This window comes from Lutzomyia longipalpis, chromosome 3 (genome assembly GCF_024334085.1).
Source record: "Lutzomyia longipalpis isolate SR_M1_2022 chromosome 3, ASM2433408v1".
NCBI lineage: Eukaryota > Metazoa > Arthropoda > Insecta > Diptera > Psychodidae > Lutzomyia > Lutzomyia longipalpis.
Window position 1 is genome coordinate 8466798 of NC_074709.1, and position 20312 is coordinate 8487109.

Below are 20312 nucleotides of genomic sequence, written 5' to 3' on the forward strand. Positions count from 1 at the left end.
GAACTCAAAATCTTTAGTTGAGACATAGGTTCAGACTCTTAACCATAATTTTGAGACACTAACTGGTTTTCGATTTTAATTCAGATAAAGGTTTTGAACATAATTTTCTTGTTTAACAATAAAAAAAAAACATTTTGCAATTTATAATACCCCGAAGCTTTAAAATTAGACTTCAAAACTAAAAGTGTTGATACAGAAAACTAGGGTTTTGGAGGTTTTTTTTGGCTAAACCAATCGAAGAAAAAAATCATTTCTGATTCAACACGTTAGGATTCTTAGACCTAAACAGGAACAGAAAATTGTTTGAACAAAATTTTATTAAAAAAATACTTTTAAGATTATCGAGATTATTCTGAATTCAGAACTTATGTACAGTTTTCAAAATTTAGAATTTACCATCTAAAAGATAACGTTCTTCGTCCTGAAAATTAAGATTTCAAAAAGAAAAATGTTGGTTTTAAATATTTTTTAGCAGCAAAATTAAAAAATAACCTTATTATATTCCTAAATTGTATTTTAGGTTCATTCACAAAAAAAAAAATGTAAAGAAATTTAATAAACTAACTTAATCGACTTAAGGGAATACAAATCCTTAATTTTTATTCTTTTCTTAATTTTATTTTTCAATCTATAAATGTGTGAGCATAACCTCTTGACACGTCTCTTTCAAGTTAGAGCTTTTCAAGCAAGATATATTTCACTTCTAACCCTTCTAACAGGCCATCGTGTACTCTAAACGAAAGAAGAAAAACGAAGAATATAGATATGAGTTAGAATCTTTGCATAAGACGTGAGACATCACGTATAGGTATATGGCTCGAAAATTGCAAACATTCCTTTCAATTTTTAACAAGACCGTAAAGGTACGTTTGCTATACAAGGGTGTGGGGGGGGGGGGGTTGGGGGATGAAAATGTAACACGATACCTCCTTGGGTACACATAATCCAAAAAGTCCCGCAGAAGAACATTCTCGTCAGTGTACACAAGAACGGCAGAGAGTGCTCAAAATGTATGCATTCCCGTACGATATGGCGCACCACTTTACACCCAATATGGAACGTTGGGAGCGTGCACAAGTTGGGTTTGGGGGGTGTACGCCCCATCCCCATGGCACGGCCACCCGTCCGGAGGATAAAATCGATACGTGAGCGACACACACAGGGCAAACATTGCCATGATAAGCCAAACTGGCTGCTGGAGGAGTCTTCTGGGATAATAAGTACACTCAATGGCACCCCCGGCTGAGGCCTCCACCCCCCTCCCCCGTGTGCGGGGGTTTTTGGCGTCACAGGGCGCCAAACTCAGAAGGGATTGAGTTTGGGGGGGAGGTTTGGTGAACTAGGGGTGGCAAAAGTGCCTCTTAGTGTGTCTTATGTGAAGTGGGAAACAATTCAATTAAGAGAACAATCTTAACGAGTGCCGCACTTGTTGTTTTATTGATCCCACACAGCCTCTTCTTTTTTTTCCTCCCCTTTTGCACACTTCAAACCAACCTATTGTGTGTATGTCTACCACCCTCAGTCACCCACCTCCCTGCATATTGAATAAGAGAAGAAGCAGCAGCAACACAAAAAAAGAAAAGCTCACCCCCATCATATTGAGAACTTTTATCCATCGCACGCACATAATGCGCAAATTCATGCCAACTTGAGGTGCTTTTGAGAAGAAAACTTCTTTCATATGCTACAACACCGTATAAACACCTATTTGCAAAGAATTATTTCCAAATTCATCATACAATTCTACTATTCTCTAACACATAGAATGTTGCAATACGGCGGAACTTTCTTTAGTGTTTTGTTGAAAATCTTTGAGGATATAATGAGAAACAAATTGAAACTTTTCCTGTGGAAATACAAGAATTATTGGAAAAATTAAAAGACTAGAAATTAATTTATTTCTATATATTTCAAATTATTAAAGATTCTTGATGGGTATTATAAAGGTTTCCTAAAAGTTTACATCAATTTCCAAAATTTAGAAAAATAGAGAAAGAGAATTTATAAGTTTCAATGGAGACGCCTGGTATTCACTACTAAATACCACACTGCAAAATAAGCTAAGAAAGCTACATAGGATTAAATGATTAGCTTTATTACTTTAATTTAAGTAACTGAGCTCTATTAGAATTATGTATTTAAATCTTATTTGCTCCCTAAAAGTAAAGATTATTTATTAAATAAAATCTAATCTAATTTATTAAATTATTATCAATTAAGTACATTATATTAGTTTAAAATCTTTATCAATTGAAAATATCCTTTGATTCTGCAACTTGCTGAAAAAATATTAATCCACTTTAATAAAAACTCCTAGAATGTAGGCAGTGATCTACGTTGAAAGCCTGAGAATGACTTTAATTCTGCTAAATCCAAGGCTAAAGCTAGATTGAGGCATTATGTCAGAAAATCTTAAAGAAATGTTTTCTTTTCAATTTTTAATTTAAACTGTTCTTTAAAATAGAAAATTTAATTTAATAAATAAATAAAATAAGTAAGTAGGATCAATTGCTTCGTCGCACCATTTAGTATAGCTGATCTCTTCAGTGCTCGTTATGTGTGCGGAATTGGAAGGAGAAACTCCACAATAGGGAGCTTTTTTCCATAACACCCCACCCCGTGCCGTGCTTCGGCGTATTTTAATACGGATATTAATCATAAGTTCAAGATGGCACAGTCGCAACGTGAATGAATGCCTCGACGGTGCCACATAAATCGGAAGTGGGATGGGCCCACATTGAGGGGTGGGAGTGAAAGCTCAGGAGCGCAGCGGGGCTCTCAATGTTGTATATATGTATAAATTGTGTGGTATTTAGTTGAAAAAGGTATATAGTGTGCAAAATGAGAGGCGCGGTCGAGCTTTATTGAGGAGGGTATGGTGGATGGTCTTTTGCCTTGCATTTCTTCCCTGCGAAAGCTCCCCCACTTTTGGCTGTCAATTTATATTCTGCTGATACAGTAATTTCTCCACTTTTTGGCCAAAATTTATTACACTCGATCGACTGTATTTATCTCACGGGCCAAGGGTGGCTTTCCCACACACACTGTCGTTTTGCTAAAAAAAAATATGTATGTGGTAAAAAAGCTCACAGAGAAAGCTCTGCAGGGGAATATCTCAATTTTCCACTCTCCGCTTTCTCTGAGCAGTTTTTTTTCTTTTTCGTCTTATTCTGTATACTCACGGATACCATCTTTTCTCTTTACACGCCCGTTTCCTCCGCTTCTGCTGTGGATTTTGATTGAATGGCTGTCCTGGGCGACCCGAAAGCAGCACTGGGGGTGGAAGTATGCTAGGCGACGTCAACATATCGGCTATTCTGGATTCCTTCAGTGTTAGCTACGACAAAAGAGTAAGACCAAACTATGGAGGTAAGAATTGTCGTTTTTTTTTTTCATTCTAAACATTCAACCATTACACACCTCCTCACCACTAACCCGAGATTTGGACTCTTGCGAAATGGGGATGCTTTTGCAGATACATCTTCGCGGTTCATCGTGGGGTAGTGGTGCGGGATCTATAATGTTCACACAGAGATTCTCTTACGTAAGAGTGTCACAGTGTTTTGTGCAGAATCATGGCTAGAGTTTGGGAATCAGGGTATACATTATATACATACCTACCTACATAAATGTGTATAGGTACATATACATAATATATCTAATAAGGGTAGGAAAACCAAGCTCTCAACCACCCAATAATGCCGGGAATGGCGTTTCAATATATATTTCTGCAGAATCATCCCTCCCGCGGCGCAGGGTTGTGAATTATTATATACATAGCAGTGCGGGATTCGATGGGGGCGCCTAGTTCCCTCGTTTGTTCTATTTTTGTTGTGCAACACACAAAACACACATAAATAGCTCACAGGATATTTTACAAACACACACAAGGTATTACTTACGGATGAGAGAACATCTCTCTTTTCTCCTTTGGCGGCCCGCGGCTGCGGCAGCGGCGTCATTTGGGATTCTGTGTGTTGGAGCTGGGGAGAAGAACGTATACATTATATGTATAAGTACATTTTATGTATATATAATGAAAAATTTGCTGATGTGCGAAAATATATAATTCGCTATATAGATAAAGCTTCCCCTGACTCCGTCTTTTTGCCACACCAGACGCAATATTCCCAAAGACTCGAACTCCATTCGCCTGGCAGTATGCTTTTTTTTTTGGGAGAAATGTGTCAGTAACAAGGGCGGATCCTTTGTGCAGTATATGTATGTATAATGGAGAAAGCGAGGAGATTGTTGTATATAATGTACTAAAAGAGCTTCGGAACATTTACAATTCCTTTTTCCATATATATGGTAGACATGAGAAGAGAGTGAGAGAGAGGAATGGTTTATATATAGCATTGGGTTGATACCAAAACTCCCAGAGCTTTTGCTGGGGCTTTTGCCTCTCGTCGACATCTCACCGATCGATTTATGTTACCATGCCGACCTTTCTAGGCAACATCCCGCTGGTGTCCGTCATTTATATTCTCTTTTCAACAACACACAAGTCGCTTCATTTTCCCTGATTTCCTCCACACGTTTTCACATCTTTTTTTTTCCTTTTTTTTCTTTCTTTTCCTTACCTCCCCTTGCCACTACGCGTCATGCTCCCACTCCCGTACACACAGTCGACCCCTTTTCATTTTTATCCCCACGCGGGTACCTCATCCTCCTCCCTAGGAATCCACACCAAACTCCCCCCCCCCTCCCTTCCCCACTGTCACACTGTCTTTCCATTCACCCTGTGAGAAAAACATCCCCATCCCGATGCTATGGGGAAGATTAATTAATCAAAAGGAAGTCAGTGCGGACGAAGAAAAAATATATTCTTTTACCATTGAAGAGGAAAACATCGAAGCCACGGCAGAATGATAAATTCGTGGGTTTCTCGTGAGGTGAGATGATACGATGAGATCCATCCTGTGTAGTGCACGGCTAGGAGAAAAAAAAAGACGTGATATAGTCCCTAAAATAAATTTCAAATATAAGGGTTGGCTTCATTTTTTTTTCACATAGCTTCGAGCTATTATTCGAGAGAATTCTCTTTGAAAAAAATTGAGATGTGTTTGTGGTGAAGGGGATTTTTTTATCCTTTACAAAAACCACAATTTCCACAAATCTATAGCACTGCTGCATCAGTTAAATGCCTCCACATAAATCCCTAGGAGTGACATATGACAATTAAATAGACTACAAATGCGGTTTATTTCAAAGTTTTTTTCCACCCAAAAATACGCCAATTAAGGCATTGTTTTTAAGGGTATTTTATGGGTAAATTGTTCGTGTTAAGGGGACCTGCATATGGGGCTTGAAGGAATTGAAAGAAAGTCTTTCTTGATTACTCTCAGAAATTCTCAATGAAAAAACAGAAATTACCATTTAATTCTACAACCAACAAGATAAAAGTGAATAAACTCCTTTCTGGGAGACACTTTACTCACCCCTAATGCCCCATAATTTATTGACATCTATTAAATCAAATTTATTGTGTTTAGATAATAGGATTTTGGAAAGACGTAAACATAAAATGCATAAATTGCTTTATAATATGTTGTGTTGAAACTCAAATGGATAATTTTCATTGATTTGTTATTCAATATAGAGAGCCCTTTAAAGGCTTCGTTTAACTCAACTACCCCCAGAAGAATATATATTGGAAGAAGTTCCAGGCAATTTGAGACATTGCCAGAATTGTTTTCTTCAACTGTGACAGTTTAAATGTCTTTCAAAGTATAAAGGAAAATTATTTTCTCCCCAAAAGCTCTCTTCTATGATTTTCTTCATCAAAATATGGATTTTCTTTCTTTCCAATACTTTGTCTAAAATAAATTGGAGAAGATTTGAGATTTTTCCTAGAATGTCTATCTATTTTATTGTGAGAGAATTTCTTCAATTTTTCTTTTAATTTATTTTATAGAAAAGAAAAACCCATTGTGAATTGCATGGAATGTAGAATATATTGTATAAAGGGTGTGTCGTGAAGGTTGAAAACATACCCACAATATGGGAAGCGAATAGAGGTTACTTCAAGCCCAAATCCTTCAAAGTATTTGACGCCTGACATGTTTCCATTTAAATCGATTAATTTTATTCCTTTGAAGGCACATTCCTGACCACTTTTCACAGCACTTCTTGTTGAGCAAGGTGAAACCTCGTTGGCCATCACGTGCTTCACAAAAATCCCTTCACTCAAGCCCCCGTTTACAAGGGTCAGTTCCCCAAATGCAGTGAATGGGAATCACGTCTCTCTCTCTCTCTCTCTCTCGCCCTCCTAGATTTTCCAGCCGTGCATTACTTGTGGCACATTTATAGGGGGAGGAAGGGTGTAGAAAAAAAATCAATTATTACCTTTCCATTGAGAATCGTGTTCAATGATACTGGCAATCTCATTAAAAATCCTTCACAAGCGTCGGCAGGGGGTCAATATAAACATACATGGAGGTGTACTACTGCAAAAGGATGAGGAGAGGCTATAATTAAAATAGTTTCATGTGTGCAATTTCAAGAGAGACGTACAGGAGGGAGGTTGAAAAAAAAAAGAATGAAAGGGTGCCATATGTGAGCATATGCCAACCCCCCACCTTCTTTCAAACTAATTATAAAACTCAATTGATGTGAGATTAGAGCAGAACGCGATTAATTAGTTGTGTGTGTGTTATATACATTTTTGCAAGAAGAAAAAAGCTCATGAACCTGGAAAGCTCTTCGCGAACGAGTTTTACATGTTAATTTCCACTTAATTCTCTCTCTATAATCCCTCTATTTGTTGGATTTTTCTTTTACGTTGCTGTTATTGCTGGAAAATGATCCTCAAACCTCCCCCACCTTGAGAATGAATATATATTAATCTTTTTGAACGGCACAAAAGCTGCTCTTGCTGCGCAGTGACAAAAGCTTGGTACAAAGTAGATAGTAATATTTTTTTCTTTCAACCTTTTGACTCCTTTTCTGCCTTCACACTCTCCCCAGAAACATACACTTAGAAAGTGATTTGGGAGAGTTTTAATACGTGAAAGAAAAACATTTTTAGTGCGTAAAATGCAGAAAATTCATAATTTAAAATAGAGAAAAAAAAAGTCATTAAAAAAATTTATGCAAAAAGAAAGAGAACAATAGTTGAGTGTTTTTCCTACTAATCCGTATTTCAGGACCTCCGGTAGAAGTTGGAGTCACCATGTATGTGCTGTCCATAAGTTCGCTGTCTGAAGTCAAAATGGTACATGAAGACTTTGTACCTTTTCTTTATCTTTCTCGTTCTTTTTTTTTCTTTTCTCTTTTAAACTTCTGTTCCCTTTTCATTCCATTTTTTTGCCATTTTATACCGAGAGATATTTATTTCATTTTCTTTTCTCATCCAGAGTGATAAATTTTCCTGTGTTATTTTATTATTTAATAAGTTTTAAAAATGAAAAGCATTATACCGTTTTTTTTTTCTTCTTCTTAGAAGCTTTTCCTCCCCCATATATTGTACAAGAGAAAGCTCTTAATTTTCAATGCTCCATCCTAATTTTCTTTTCTTCTCCATTCTGCTGGTCATTTCCTTTCAACGCAATTATTTTGCAATTTTCCACGCAATTTTCTTCACTTTTCTTATTTATTATTTCTCTCAGATTATTTTTAAAGTTTTCACTCTATTTTCCAATATTTTTTATTCTTCCAAAAAGCTCCATTTAACTTTTTTTTTGCGAAATATTTATTTTCTTTCTCACCAAGTTCATCCTAAAAGTTTATCCAAACTTCTTTAGAACTAATTTGCAAAATAGAACATTATAGTTTTCTAAGTTCTTAGTTTCATCTCTCACGTTTAATTTTAAATAACAAAATAATAAGAAAAAATTTAAATAAAAACTTTTTAAATAGTCTTTTGAAAAGCTGTATATTTGAAAGTTTCTTGTCTTCGTGGTTGAATTTTTTTTGCCAATGAACTCTTGAACTTTTTGCGTGTTAATGACGTTTATTTAGAGACAAATTCATATTTTTCTTCTCTCCCTTTTTGAACTTTTTTCTACCTATACTATTTTTGTGTTTTTTGTACCCTCTTGAATCCTCTCTAACACTATACTTTTTTGTTGGTTGCTGATATGCTTCACATTTTGATTACGTTGTGTTATTTTTCGTGGAGAGAAAAGTAGTAGTAACACAAAAAAGGGCAAAAACGTAGTACAGGGTGCGCTATTTATTGCAAGCATGACGGTTTTTCTTCTCGGCAAGAGTTTCAAAGGACAATCTGGAAAATATTACATAAATCTTTCCCACCATGTAGCAAGAAAATTCGAGCAAAACAGCTTGAAAATCGGTTCTGTTTTCTATGAGAGAGACTGTAAAATACTTTTTGGACACATACGGCGCAATACATATATTTTACACAGAAATATATATAGAGAAACACTAAAAGCTCACAAAATTATCACATTCCTAAAGCATAAAGTCCAAAAGGATTTTATACTCTCACAAAGTGAATGCAATCGATATTACGTAGAGAGCATAATTCTCAACTGAATGCAGTCGAAAGCTTGCCTTTGATATGCTCTGTTTCATTCAGCAGCTGCACTATATATATTTTTCAGAATCCACTATGCGCTATAGTTGCCTGTATAGCTTTCATTCTCACTGGAAAAGCTTTCTGGAAAGGCTAATTACTTCCCTTTAAAAATAATTTTGCCATAATTTTCTCCGAAGAAAAAGCTCCCGAAGAAGAGTTTCTCAGAAAACTCTCTCGAAGTTCAAGTAAAAAGGAAAAGTAATTTTTTTATTAATAAATAAATTCATCTTGCTATAGCGCACCCTGTATAAATTGGGGGACAAAGGATGGGCGTAATTGTGATAAGAGACACCAAAATATGTTTTTGTGGTGTTCCTCCCCGAATGACCAAGAGAAAAAAAGCTCCAACTGAGAGATAAAAGTTTGATTATTAGTGAAATTAGAAAACTCACAGTCACACAACCACATACTACACACGCATTTATGTATCTAACATAATATATATATTATATTATATACCTTTTAATATATGTATAAGAGAAAATGAGTGGAATTTAATCGTATTAGGACATACACTGCGCAGGCGATGGGGACACATTGAACAAATATGTTGCAAAAAGCATATTGCAATGAGCAAAATTGAGGAAAGCGAAAATCATATAATACCACATTCTCTAAACGATCCGCTTTTTTTCCTCTTCACACATAACACACAAAAATTAGATTTTTTGTGTATATGGTGTGATTTTTTTTAAAACATCCAGCGTCTGTTGATTTGGTTTTCATTCTGTCTCCGGAGTTTTGTAAAATGTATTGAAGAGATTCACATGAAATTCTTACTTAATGTAAGAATTGGTAATGTTTTAAGCAATATGCTTATGGAAAAGAAAATTACATGAAAAATCAACTTTTTTTTAATAAGGCTTTTATCGATAAATGCAAATTATACTAGAGCTGAAGTGTCTAACCACATATTTCAGGTCCCCCCGTGGAAGTCGGCGTCACCATGTATGTCTTGAGTATCAGTTCAGTTTCGGAAGTTCTCATGGTACACAACTAAACTTCTTTTTTATATACCTCTTTGCAACTTTTTTTTTTAATTTAAATCCTTAAAGAAAGAAAATTGTATTTAAGCAAAAAAAAAAGAAAAGTTGTTTGAACCATTGCTTTTATTTTGATTTTCTCAAAATTATCTTTATTATCCAAAAGAAATTTTTTGATTTTTTTTACGTTGCCTCTACTCTTTGGTACACCCCTCCCCCCATCTGTATTTTCCTCTTTGAAGCGCTATAAAACATATTATTAGTTTTCTATTCAAAAGTATAAATCAATCAGACTTTCTACATAATACACGAGAAATCACACAGATAAACCAATTCATTTTGGCATCAGTGAGAAACAACGCATTTCAAGACAAACAATCTTTTTAGTTTTTTCAAAATTTCTTTCAGTTTAAAAACAATTTGATGACCTAAAATTTTATTTGACCTAATTTCTTCGTCTCTGTGCGCAAGAAAAATCCATAATTATGATGCTCAGATATGATATTTGAAAAAAAAAGAAACAGCATCTCTGTCTCTGTTTTATGTTGTCAGTGTCTTCCTGTCTGTATCTCTATAAATATTATTAAATTGAAATTTATTTTCCCACCGTAATTATTGTTTATTATTTTCTTTTCAAAATTCACTACTTCACATCATTAATGTGTATTTTTTTTGTTATTTTTAATTGGAATAAGAAAATATATAAAGTATATAATCATTATATTTATTTATTCTTAAATAAATAAATCCGCTGTGGCTTCAATCACTTTTACTAACACATTTCTTTATTTATTTTTACCTCAAAAAGGGGATTTTTTTTCTTTTCAAAAAAATATTTAAAATAATATTTGTTTATCAATGAGAACGAAAAACAAACTTAGAATGTCTTTTGAAATATTCTTTTTTTGTTCTTTTATGTTTTCTATTCGCTTTATCACACATTGATGTTGCATTTAAATTGGAAATATATATTTTATGTTTAATTAAAGTCACTGCCCCCACTTCAAATCCCAATTGGAGAGAATTTATATACATTATACAAATCGCCATATAATGTGAATTGATAGTCTCATACCCATATATTGAATTTTAATATTTAAAATTTATAACATTTATCAGAATTTAGGTCAACTTCTGATGGTTCATATATTTTGTTAATGCTTAGAATTATATAATTGATTGGTAATTTAGTGAGAACAGAAGAGAGATAGTATATTTTTGCTACATACACCCCCCATTTTATCCCAAAATTCCTCCCATTTATAAATCGTTGCAATGTTGTGTTCCAGAACGCACGCTGTGTGGACTATATGCCATCGTGCGTGATCCAGTCATTTCATTTTATCTTTCTTTAAAATGCTAAATAATTAATAAATCTTTTTTCCCCCCATATATAGCGAAATTCTTTCAACTGCATGGCATAGAGCGATTGCAATTTCACATATATACTTCTGGAAAGGGAAGGGGAGGGAATAAATCCACTCATTTTCACAAGGATTATCAGGGGAAAGTCTTGAAAGTAATTAACAAATCGGCTTACGATTTAATTTGTATTGGACTTGCTGGTTAAATGACATTTTTTTCCTGCTTTCTCTTAATTTTTATTTCCATTTACCCGCGAAGAACTTAATGAAAGGTTCAAGAAGAAAAAATAGCTCCCTTCCTCGTTAGAGAATTTAAGAGAAAAAAACTTAATTGAGTTCTTTTTCTCTTTTTTTTCTCTTCTTATTCTTGAATAGAGAACTCTGACGTCAAATGCACTTTGAATGCTTAGTTGGAAAGGAAGGAATACTTGTATTTAATTTAAATTTCATCCAATTATCAATTTCATGATTATCCTTCCGATGGAAGAGATGAGAGAAAATCCTCACAGATGTGTGCAAATATGCAACATCATGGCGTAGAATAACATTTAATGGTGAAACCAATAAAATTTGATTGGTAACTTGTGTATTTTCGAGCTCTATTTAATACTTTATGCTCTTCACATTGCTTGTGAAAATGTTGAATTTTTTCCTGAGGGGTGGGTGGGTAGGGGAGTGGATTTATATTAATTTCCGGAAGTGTATATGGCTTCATTCCCCGCATATATATTGCATCGCTATACGGGATGACAATTTACTGTAAAAATTTTGCAATAAAAACCCGTGTTATTGCAAAATTGGCGAGAGACGCCATAAATCCCTGCCCCTAAGTGTGACTCAATGAATACAACATGAGTTTTCTTCTCATTTACAAAAGAACATTCTCATTCTCGATGTGCTTTGATCACTCAAGGGAACATGAAAGTCATCTTTTTTGCCTCTTTCTTTTTTTTTTTTTAGAAATTCCTCTCATCACATCTTTGCGTAATATTTTTGATGTTTTATGCCCCACCCTGCCCCCTCTCTCGTCTCATTTCCAGACATGGTAAATTTTTCTTTTTCTTTTTTGGGAATGATGATGCGGGAGGAAACATTCCAAGAAAAAAAGCAAAAACTTCTTATATTATGACCATTTGAAGAATTCCAATGGCCGTTTCATAAATCATATTAATTGCATTATGTTGTATGTGGGCGATTGTGGCGAGTGGAAACCAAATCAAGATGGCAAATATGTAAAAGAAAAAAAAGAGAACAAAAAATTGTCAAAAGAAACGGATAAAAGTGAGACCATATTTGACAAAATCAAAGTCACTACAAAACGTGACCCATTGCCCGCCTGTATTCGTGTAAATATATTTATTATATATACAATACTATATATATCAGAGATTACATTATTATTAATCATGAGAGTGTTGCTATATATAGTCTCCTATACTTGGCACTGCATCCTATTCAGCGAGAGAGATATTATGTTTTTTTTTAATCTAAAGAAAAATTCAAAAAATAATATTAAATGTTAAGAAACTTTTAAAAAAGCATTCCTGTAAAAATGTAAAGCATCTTAAAATTTTTAAATTAGTAAATTCTCAAAAAATTGTTAGAATTACGTGAGCTGTAATAACCTAAAAAATATTTCTAAAATTCAACTCTCTCACTGAATGAAATATTTTTCTATAAAATCATTTTGCAGATTCACCTTCTTATGCTAATCTCTCTTCATCTTTTCTTCCTTCATTCACCCACCTTCTTCTTTCTCATATTTCACATTCAAAGGATTGAGGGAAAATTTATTTCCTAAATTGGAATATTTGAGAATTTCAAATATTTCTCTTCTATTGAATGAACTTTATAGAAGTTTATTGTTAGTTTTTTGGTTAACAAAGAATTTCTTGAAATTTATCTTCTTTGTTGAGACTTTTAAACTTTCCAAAAAATATATAGAGTTTCAATGAAATTCTCAAATGTTTCAACATTATTCATCTGCTGTATATTTCCTCTCTCTCTTTAACATCATTGATATCATTAGAAAACTAATGATTATCACGTGCAAATGAGGAATTTTCATTAATGAAAAAGCTCCTCTAACTGAGAAAGAAATCTCAAAAAATGAAAAGAATTTTTTCAAAATATTAATATGAATTCCTTACCATTTTCTTTATACATTTTGTTCTACTATATATAATGCTTTGGCTGTTGTAGGCTGCGAGGTGTAGATTTTATTCTTTCACAAAAACAACACAAAGTCAAGACATTGTTGTCATCAAAACACATTTTCACGACACTGTGTAAAATTGCATTGTCCCCATGAAAATATTTTTATCACCTGCATCACTTTTCCGTGTGCCTACACCTGCAATGGAGTGCATATAAAATGAGTATTGTACATTAAATGTTTACGTGGAGGCGAGAGATGAGCAAAGAAAAAAACTCCAATGAAAAGACATAATGGGAAAGAAAGTGCAAAATGTTACGAAAAACATTACAAAGAGGTTTATTTTCAGGAACAATGAATTGTCTATTCTTGAAATGCTTTCTTATTGTGACTTTTAATTTATTAAAAATCTAACACAGCATGACTTTTTTTTGGCATCTCAATGTTTCTGCCATTTCACCATGCTTTTCTCACACAACTATGTACAAAAAAGAGCTCTCTATATGGAAAAAAATGCTTTAGCTCTGATTACAAGAAAATGCAAAACCTTGCATGATTTTTTTTGTTTGAATGAATGATGCTTCTAAAAGCACAAACCTACGCCATTTATGTAAAACTTTCAAAAGCACCAATACGCTGAAGCTTTCTTGCATCTGTTTTTCTTTTCTAATTTTATCCCAAAGAATGGGGGAAATTTTGCAAAGAAGAAGGAAAATCTTTAAGTAAAATCTTCCACCAAAGATGCCAATTAAGACGGGGATGCAATTTAGCCTTCAAACGTGATTGGTGGAGGTGCCTGAAGGTTTTTCATGTGTGTTTGTGGTTTTAAAGTATAAAGCTCCAAAAACCCCTCAATGATGTGAGCTTATCGGGGGTTTTCCTTTGACGAAAAACAACCCACTTTTCCATTCAACCAACCTCTCATACCGCAAAATCCATTTGTTCAATTATAAAACCCAAAAAACCACCCTCGGAGGAGAAGTAAGAAAAAAAATGGGGCAAAATTGTTTTGTAGGAGAAGAGAAAATTGCTGTGTGAGAGAGTACCCTTGGAAAGTGGTGAGACTTTTCTTGAAAAACCATATTCTGGGTCAATGTTTCAAATTCAGCCTTCGAGTTATTGAAAATGGAGGTTTCGTGGCACACAAGAGAACACCCCTCAAGGGAAAATATTTGAGAGTATGACGATGAAGAAAGGCTGTGAACAAGGGGTAGAAAAAAATGCTTAAGAAATCCCATTTCTAATTTCGTTTTTCTTCACTCAAGAATAAAACAAGAAAAAAAATTGTGAATTTTCTCCATCCGGCAAACAATTTCTCCGATCCTTTTTTATCTTTTCGCCTCTATACACCACCCAAAATGGCTCTGTTCCACTTTTTTTTTTCACAGCTAAACAATTAAATAAAACGAAATTTTCATCGTGAGAACGAATCTATGCCACATGGGAGAAAAAAAAACAAAGGGAGAAACAAAAAAATAGGAGGGGCTTATCAATTATATTTAAGAAGGATATATTACTTCTTTTTTACTGCTTGGAGAAAATTTCACAAGAGAGAGAGAAAAAATATCTCTCACTCAACTAATAATAAGAAAAGTTTGTAAATGAATAAAAGTTTTCCCACAGCGGAGATCCACACAATATGTCATCGTTTATTCAATTAAATAAACTTTTAGTTTACTCTTAATGCTTCTCATTTTGTGGATAAAAAATATACAAACATTAGATCACCATTTTCTCTCTAATTTTCTCCTTATGTATAATTTCCATCAGGGAACTTTGACTTGAGTGGTTTGCCATCAGTATATGTATGTATGGTAATAGGGAGCTATGCATATTTTTGAACTTTCTATCAACCCAGATTTTCCTCAGGATTGAACTTTACGATGGGTTTGGGAGGAAAAAAAAAGGATTTGCAAAACATGAATAAAATTCAAATCTTGGGTGATTGAAGCCCGAGTAATGGCTTAGAAAATAAGGAAGCAATATATAGCTATAGGAAGAAGGGCTGAAGTGAATGCTTCTTGATTTATTGTCTTGTAGCAAGAGAGAAAATTCTTCTGGTGAAAGTAGAACAATCTAGGGAAATTTTGAAGAAAATATTCATCACAAAAATAAATTATTTTTAAAGACGTAGAATTAATTAATTGTAATATTTAGCCTCTTAGGAAAATATAAAAATCCATAAAATTTGGAAAGAATAAAAATAATTTAATGTCCATGGGTTTGTGTATTGCGGTGCCCTTTGGGAAAAATGAATGAAAAACATACGGAGAAATCATTTTCCTCAATTTCACCACTTTTGACTCTTTCAGCGTACACATGAAAAGCGTGGAGACACATTTTGCCACGAACAAACACAAATATAGCACCCTCATACTCCCCTATATATATAGTCAAGTGGGGGGTGGGAAACACTTTGCACATTAGAATATTTTCCATTCGTAAGATACACACAATTTTCTGCCTCGACATTTTTTCCCCATTCCTTTTAACCTCGCGAGTGGGTTGTGGGTTTTCCCTTCCCTCCTCCACCCCGCCACACATCCATCCGCAATTCCCCTGTAAAATTCGTTTCGGGAAAATTTACATTTTTCCAATTTTAATATTCGAATCCTGCAAAAGAGTAATATTTTATCCGACTCATAAATGTTGTTGCATGCTACCGGGGCATTGCATGTAGACATTTTTTTTAGTTCTACGAATTACATACTAGACACATATACTTGTGTAATTTTTTCCTGTACCAACCCCAGCTATATATGTAGGTAATACACTATGGGGTTGTTGGGAGAAAAATGCACAAAATAGTATTACTGCACTGTAAGTTGTTGATTTTTTTTTTGTGCTGTATGTTAATAAATAATATTCGAGAACAAAATATCCACTTCCACACACACTCTGACAAATTACAATTTGCATTAATTGGTTTCTTTTTTTTCTTTCTCCCTGATAACACGCGTGACACAGTCGAGAAAGAAATCCTTACATGAGTCATTTGGTAGAAATTGCTGCATATTTTGAATTTCTCGAGCTTTAGAATTTTCCTTCAAGAAAGAACTTTTACTTTAATAATTTTCACTAAACATAATTCAGCAATTAACACAGCTCCACTTAACATATATTACACAGAATTTTTGACCCACATTCCGTGTGTAACTAACCCCACACAATCACTCTCAACTTTTACTCACCATCCACCAAAAGAGGCAGCAGTGATGGGATTTTAAAGAGACATTATATCGCCATTTGCGGGCATTTGCAGAGAAATGTGTCTGAAAGTTCGCACTCACATAGACAGGATATTGGGCAATTCTATTTTTAAAATGGCCAGAGTTTTTTTTTTCTCTCTCTCCTATTGGCAAACTTTGCAAAGAAAAAAGAACTCATTCAAGTCTTTCTTATTTTTAACTCTGCTGGCTCTTTTCTGAACTTCCATGTTCTACCCACTTTAATCCTTCTCTGGAATTTATTGATGATTCACCTGCGAGGAATGCATTTATGCAGTATTACAGTAATGCTGGGATATTAACCCATTTATGTCCAAGTTCTCTGCAAAAGAATAAAAGAACAAAGCTTTAGAATTTTTTTTTAGAACTTTTCTTCAAAACCTTTTTTAAATGTAATTTCAGATCTTAATCTCTGTGTAAAAACGTTAGAAAATTAATCAGATTTAAGCTAGAAGAGGATGTTTAGGATGCTATGTCCTTCTGGAGGCATCTAGCCAAGAATCAGCAGTAGTGGGTCAATCTAAGCGAATCCTTACAAATATTGCCAGAGCTGTAGGAGCTTCTGTCAAAAGCTCTGGTCAAAATTGTGTAGGTTCGTTTGGGCTGATCGTTGTGATCCTCTATAGTGAAGCTTTAGGAAGAACGTAGCGTCCTATACATCCTCTCTGCAACCCTTTAATCCATTCAATGCCAGGACAACTTAAATCTTAAATCCTCTTACTATTTATTACCTTTTTCTCCTCTTATTCCTTTAAATTTCTCTAAGAAACATGTGAGTATCCTAAACTTTCTCACTAGAAAGCCCCTAAAAGTGCCCAAAAAACATTTTAAAAAGCTCCGAAAAACAATGTCCTCTCATCACTTCTCTTTGGGTTGGATTTTGCAAAAAGAAACCTATTTTGCATTTGTAAATATAAAATTAGCTTAAATGCCTTGCAAAGTAATTTTGTTATGAAGTAAAATAAATAAAATATATAAATCTCTAATGAAAATAAAGCAACTTTAAAAATTTCCCATTTTAGTTTTCCCACTTCTTTAAAAATTTTTCTCTTAAATGACCAAATGAATCCCTTTATTTTTTTCTTAAAGCTCTCTCTTCATTATTTATTACTAAAGTTTTTCTTTTTTATATAAAATTTTAAAGTGTATTTTTCTTTTAAGTTGTATTTGTGTGTGAGAAAGTTTTTATTTGTTGGAATACTGCACTGATTATATCTTCTCTTCTTTCCGCGCCAAACACGACAATTTGATGCAAATATAATGCAAAAATTTAGGACTTTACACTGGATTTCTACTTTCGCCAATTTTGGACGGATCCACGGTTGGCGTACAGAAAGCGACCCGGTGTTGAAACACTATCCGTCGGCTCCGAATTCATCAAAAATATATGGGTACCTGATACATTTTTTGTAAATGAAAAACAGTCGTACTTCCATATCGCAACAACAAGCAATGAATTTATAAGAATTCATCATTCAGGTTCCATAACTAGAAGTATTCGGTATGCTAAATAAATTCCTCTATTCTCTATATTCTTATATACAAAATTCATTTAATGTTTTTATTTATTTAAAAAAATATATTTAAAATTAAAATAATTCGTATTTCTGTAACTTGCAGTCTCACAATCACAGCATCCTGTCCAATGAATCTTCAGTATTTCCCAATGGATCGACAGCTATGTCACATAGAGATAGAGAGCTGTAAGTATCAAAATTTTCAATATTTTCCGTTTTATCTTCAATTATATTACTAAAGATAAAAACCTTGATTAGGAAAGAACGAAGAATATAATAAAAATTTCTTTCTTTGACAAGAAAATATTTAAATTTTTCTTACAAAAAAAGTAGATAAAAAAAGGAGAAAAGTGGAAGTGAAAAATTATATAATATATTGCAAAATTTTATACAAATTATATATTTTCAGGGGGTTTATTATTCGGAAAGAAAAACCCTTTAAAAAATCTGTTTTTTCTCTAAACAGATAATTCGCACAATTGATTTTTAACCAAATTCCAATTCACTTTGATGTCTAAATGTTCTTTTTGCAGAGAATTAGCATGAAAACATTATGTCTCTTGACATAGATAATTTTGCATAAATAGAAAATATTGCCCAAATTTTGAGAAATATTTTAAAAAAAAAAGTTTTTATTTTAATTCTTTAAAATTGAACAACATAATTAAACAGCCCCTGTTTGTGTTAAACGGTTATATATATTTCAATATGTATATTCACATATACAGAATAATATTTACTATTTATTTTATCTAACAATTGTGTATATTATGAGTAAATAAATATTGTTTGATATTTATTGGTTGGTTTTCGGTCGCCTTCTCTCTTATACAGCAACCGCAGAAGGTTGACTTGTTACTCTATATATAAAACATTGACTAAATAGACTACAAAATAGTCTCTCAGTGTCACCCATCCAGGTGGAAAATATTGCACTATGACGTGACAAACATATAAGAAGTTCCAATATTTGCCAATAAAACGTTCAACCCACATATAAACAAAAAAGAAAAAAAACGAAGCCAAGAGCTCAGTGAGGTAGAACACTTTTGCGGTTTTAGAAGCCAAAAGGTAGTTGATTAACAACTATTGCTGTCGTTGTTTTTTTTCGTTTATAAGAAGAGAACAAGAAAAAAAAAGATACAGAACAATAAAGAAAGGAATGTAAGCACCAAGGCTCGAGGCATTTGAATCTTCTTTTACTCTCTATCTTACCATCCTATCTCTATCTTCATTTTTTTTACATACATAAATGTCTTCTAACCTCAAGAAAAATACACATATAAATGCATTTATTATTTAGAAAGAAAAAGGAAAGACATTGTATTGGAAATATGAGAGTATATAGAAGGACATAGAAAACTCTTAAGAAGAAAATAAAAGAAGAGTCGACCCTTTTCCTTTTGCTAATGTCTCTCTCTCTCACTTTTTAATGTAATTGCTCTGTAATTTCATTTCTTTTTCCTTCTCTTCGTATTGTTTTCTACTTGTTTATTTTATCACATATTCCTCCAATACAACCCGATCGAGGATATAACGTTGTAAGAAAAATTCTTTCCCTGGAGGATCCGATTTAGAACTCCAGGAAAGCTTCGCCAGACACACTATGTCTATTCCCAAGGAGAATTCAAATGGCTTTTTTTCGCAGTAAATTTTATTACAAAAAAGAATAAAAATCTTAATAATAAACCTTATTAATAAAGAACAAAACTTTTTAACTAAACTTAATAAATAACTTTAAACGAATAATTTTTTGAAGAATAAATTAAGAAAAAAACACAAAACCTTAATGAGAAAGAAAATTGAAGGAAGTTGCATAGAATTGCCGGAAATCTCGTAATTGGTACACCGAGTCCGATTTTCTTATCATTAACTTTTTTACATAATCGCATATTTTATTATATCCATTGAATATTTTTATCCACCATGTTAATAAGAGAATACATAAATTACATTAGTAATATTTCTCTGCATGATAAAAGCTTTTTTTTTATTTTTTAGTTTTGTAATTAAGGAACCTTTGCCTTTTTCTTCCAATTTAAAAAAAGGACATTATGCACAAACTACAGAGCAATGGATTTAAATTGAAACATATTTTTTTGAGTTTAATTAAAGACTTGAGGAAAACATTTTTTTCTTCTTGAGCATTTAATCATGCTCTTACCAATGATTAAATCAATAAGTTTGTTACAATTTTTCTGAATTTGTTCTATAGTATTTTGCATAACATCCTTTTAAGTCATTTTATCAAAGTATAATTCATCAAGTTTTTTTTTAATAAAGTTTCCCAAGAATGGATCTAAAATCCTTTTAAAAACTCATCCATTTCTTAATATTTTTTGATTTCCTAAGAGAACATTCTTCATCAAAAAAACATTTTTTCACTAGTTCTCATTCGAAAAATAAAAAAAACACTATCTAGGGGTGGTTTTGCTGAATTCTGTAAAAGCTTTAAAGCTCAAATTCAATTTTTTAAACGAAAAGAGAAAGCATGAATGACGTTGTATAGTTTTTTATGATTCAG

General features: G+C 33.1%; 1 protein-coding gene across 7 annotated transcripts in view; it reads left to right on the plus strand.

Annotated features, from left to right (window-relative positions):
- LOC129791869 (gamma-aminobutyric acid receptor subunit beta) overlaps positions 1–20312 on the plus strand; it is a 41903-nt gene that overhangs the window by 3293 nt on the left and 18298 nt on the right. For 4 of the 7 annotated variants that reach the window (XM_055830466.1, XM_055830470.1, XM_055830471.1 and 1 more), the window contains exons 3-6: positions 3272–3369; positions 7149–7216; positions 17546–17772; positions 17892–17974. In XM_055830466.1, coding sequence (XP_055686441.1) covers positions 3272–3369; positions 7149–7216; positions 17546–17772; positions 17892–17974 — 476 coding nt within the window. Of the gene's footprint in view, positions 1–3271; positions 3370–7148; positions 7217–9462; positions 9531–17545; positions 17773–17891; positions 17975–20312 lie in introns of all 7 variants that reach the window. The other 3 variants (XM_055830468.1, XM_055830472.1, XM_055830467.1) reach the window with 1 other exon arrangement.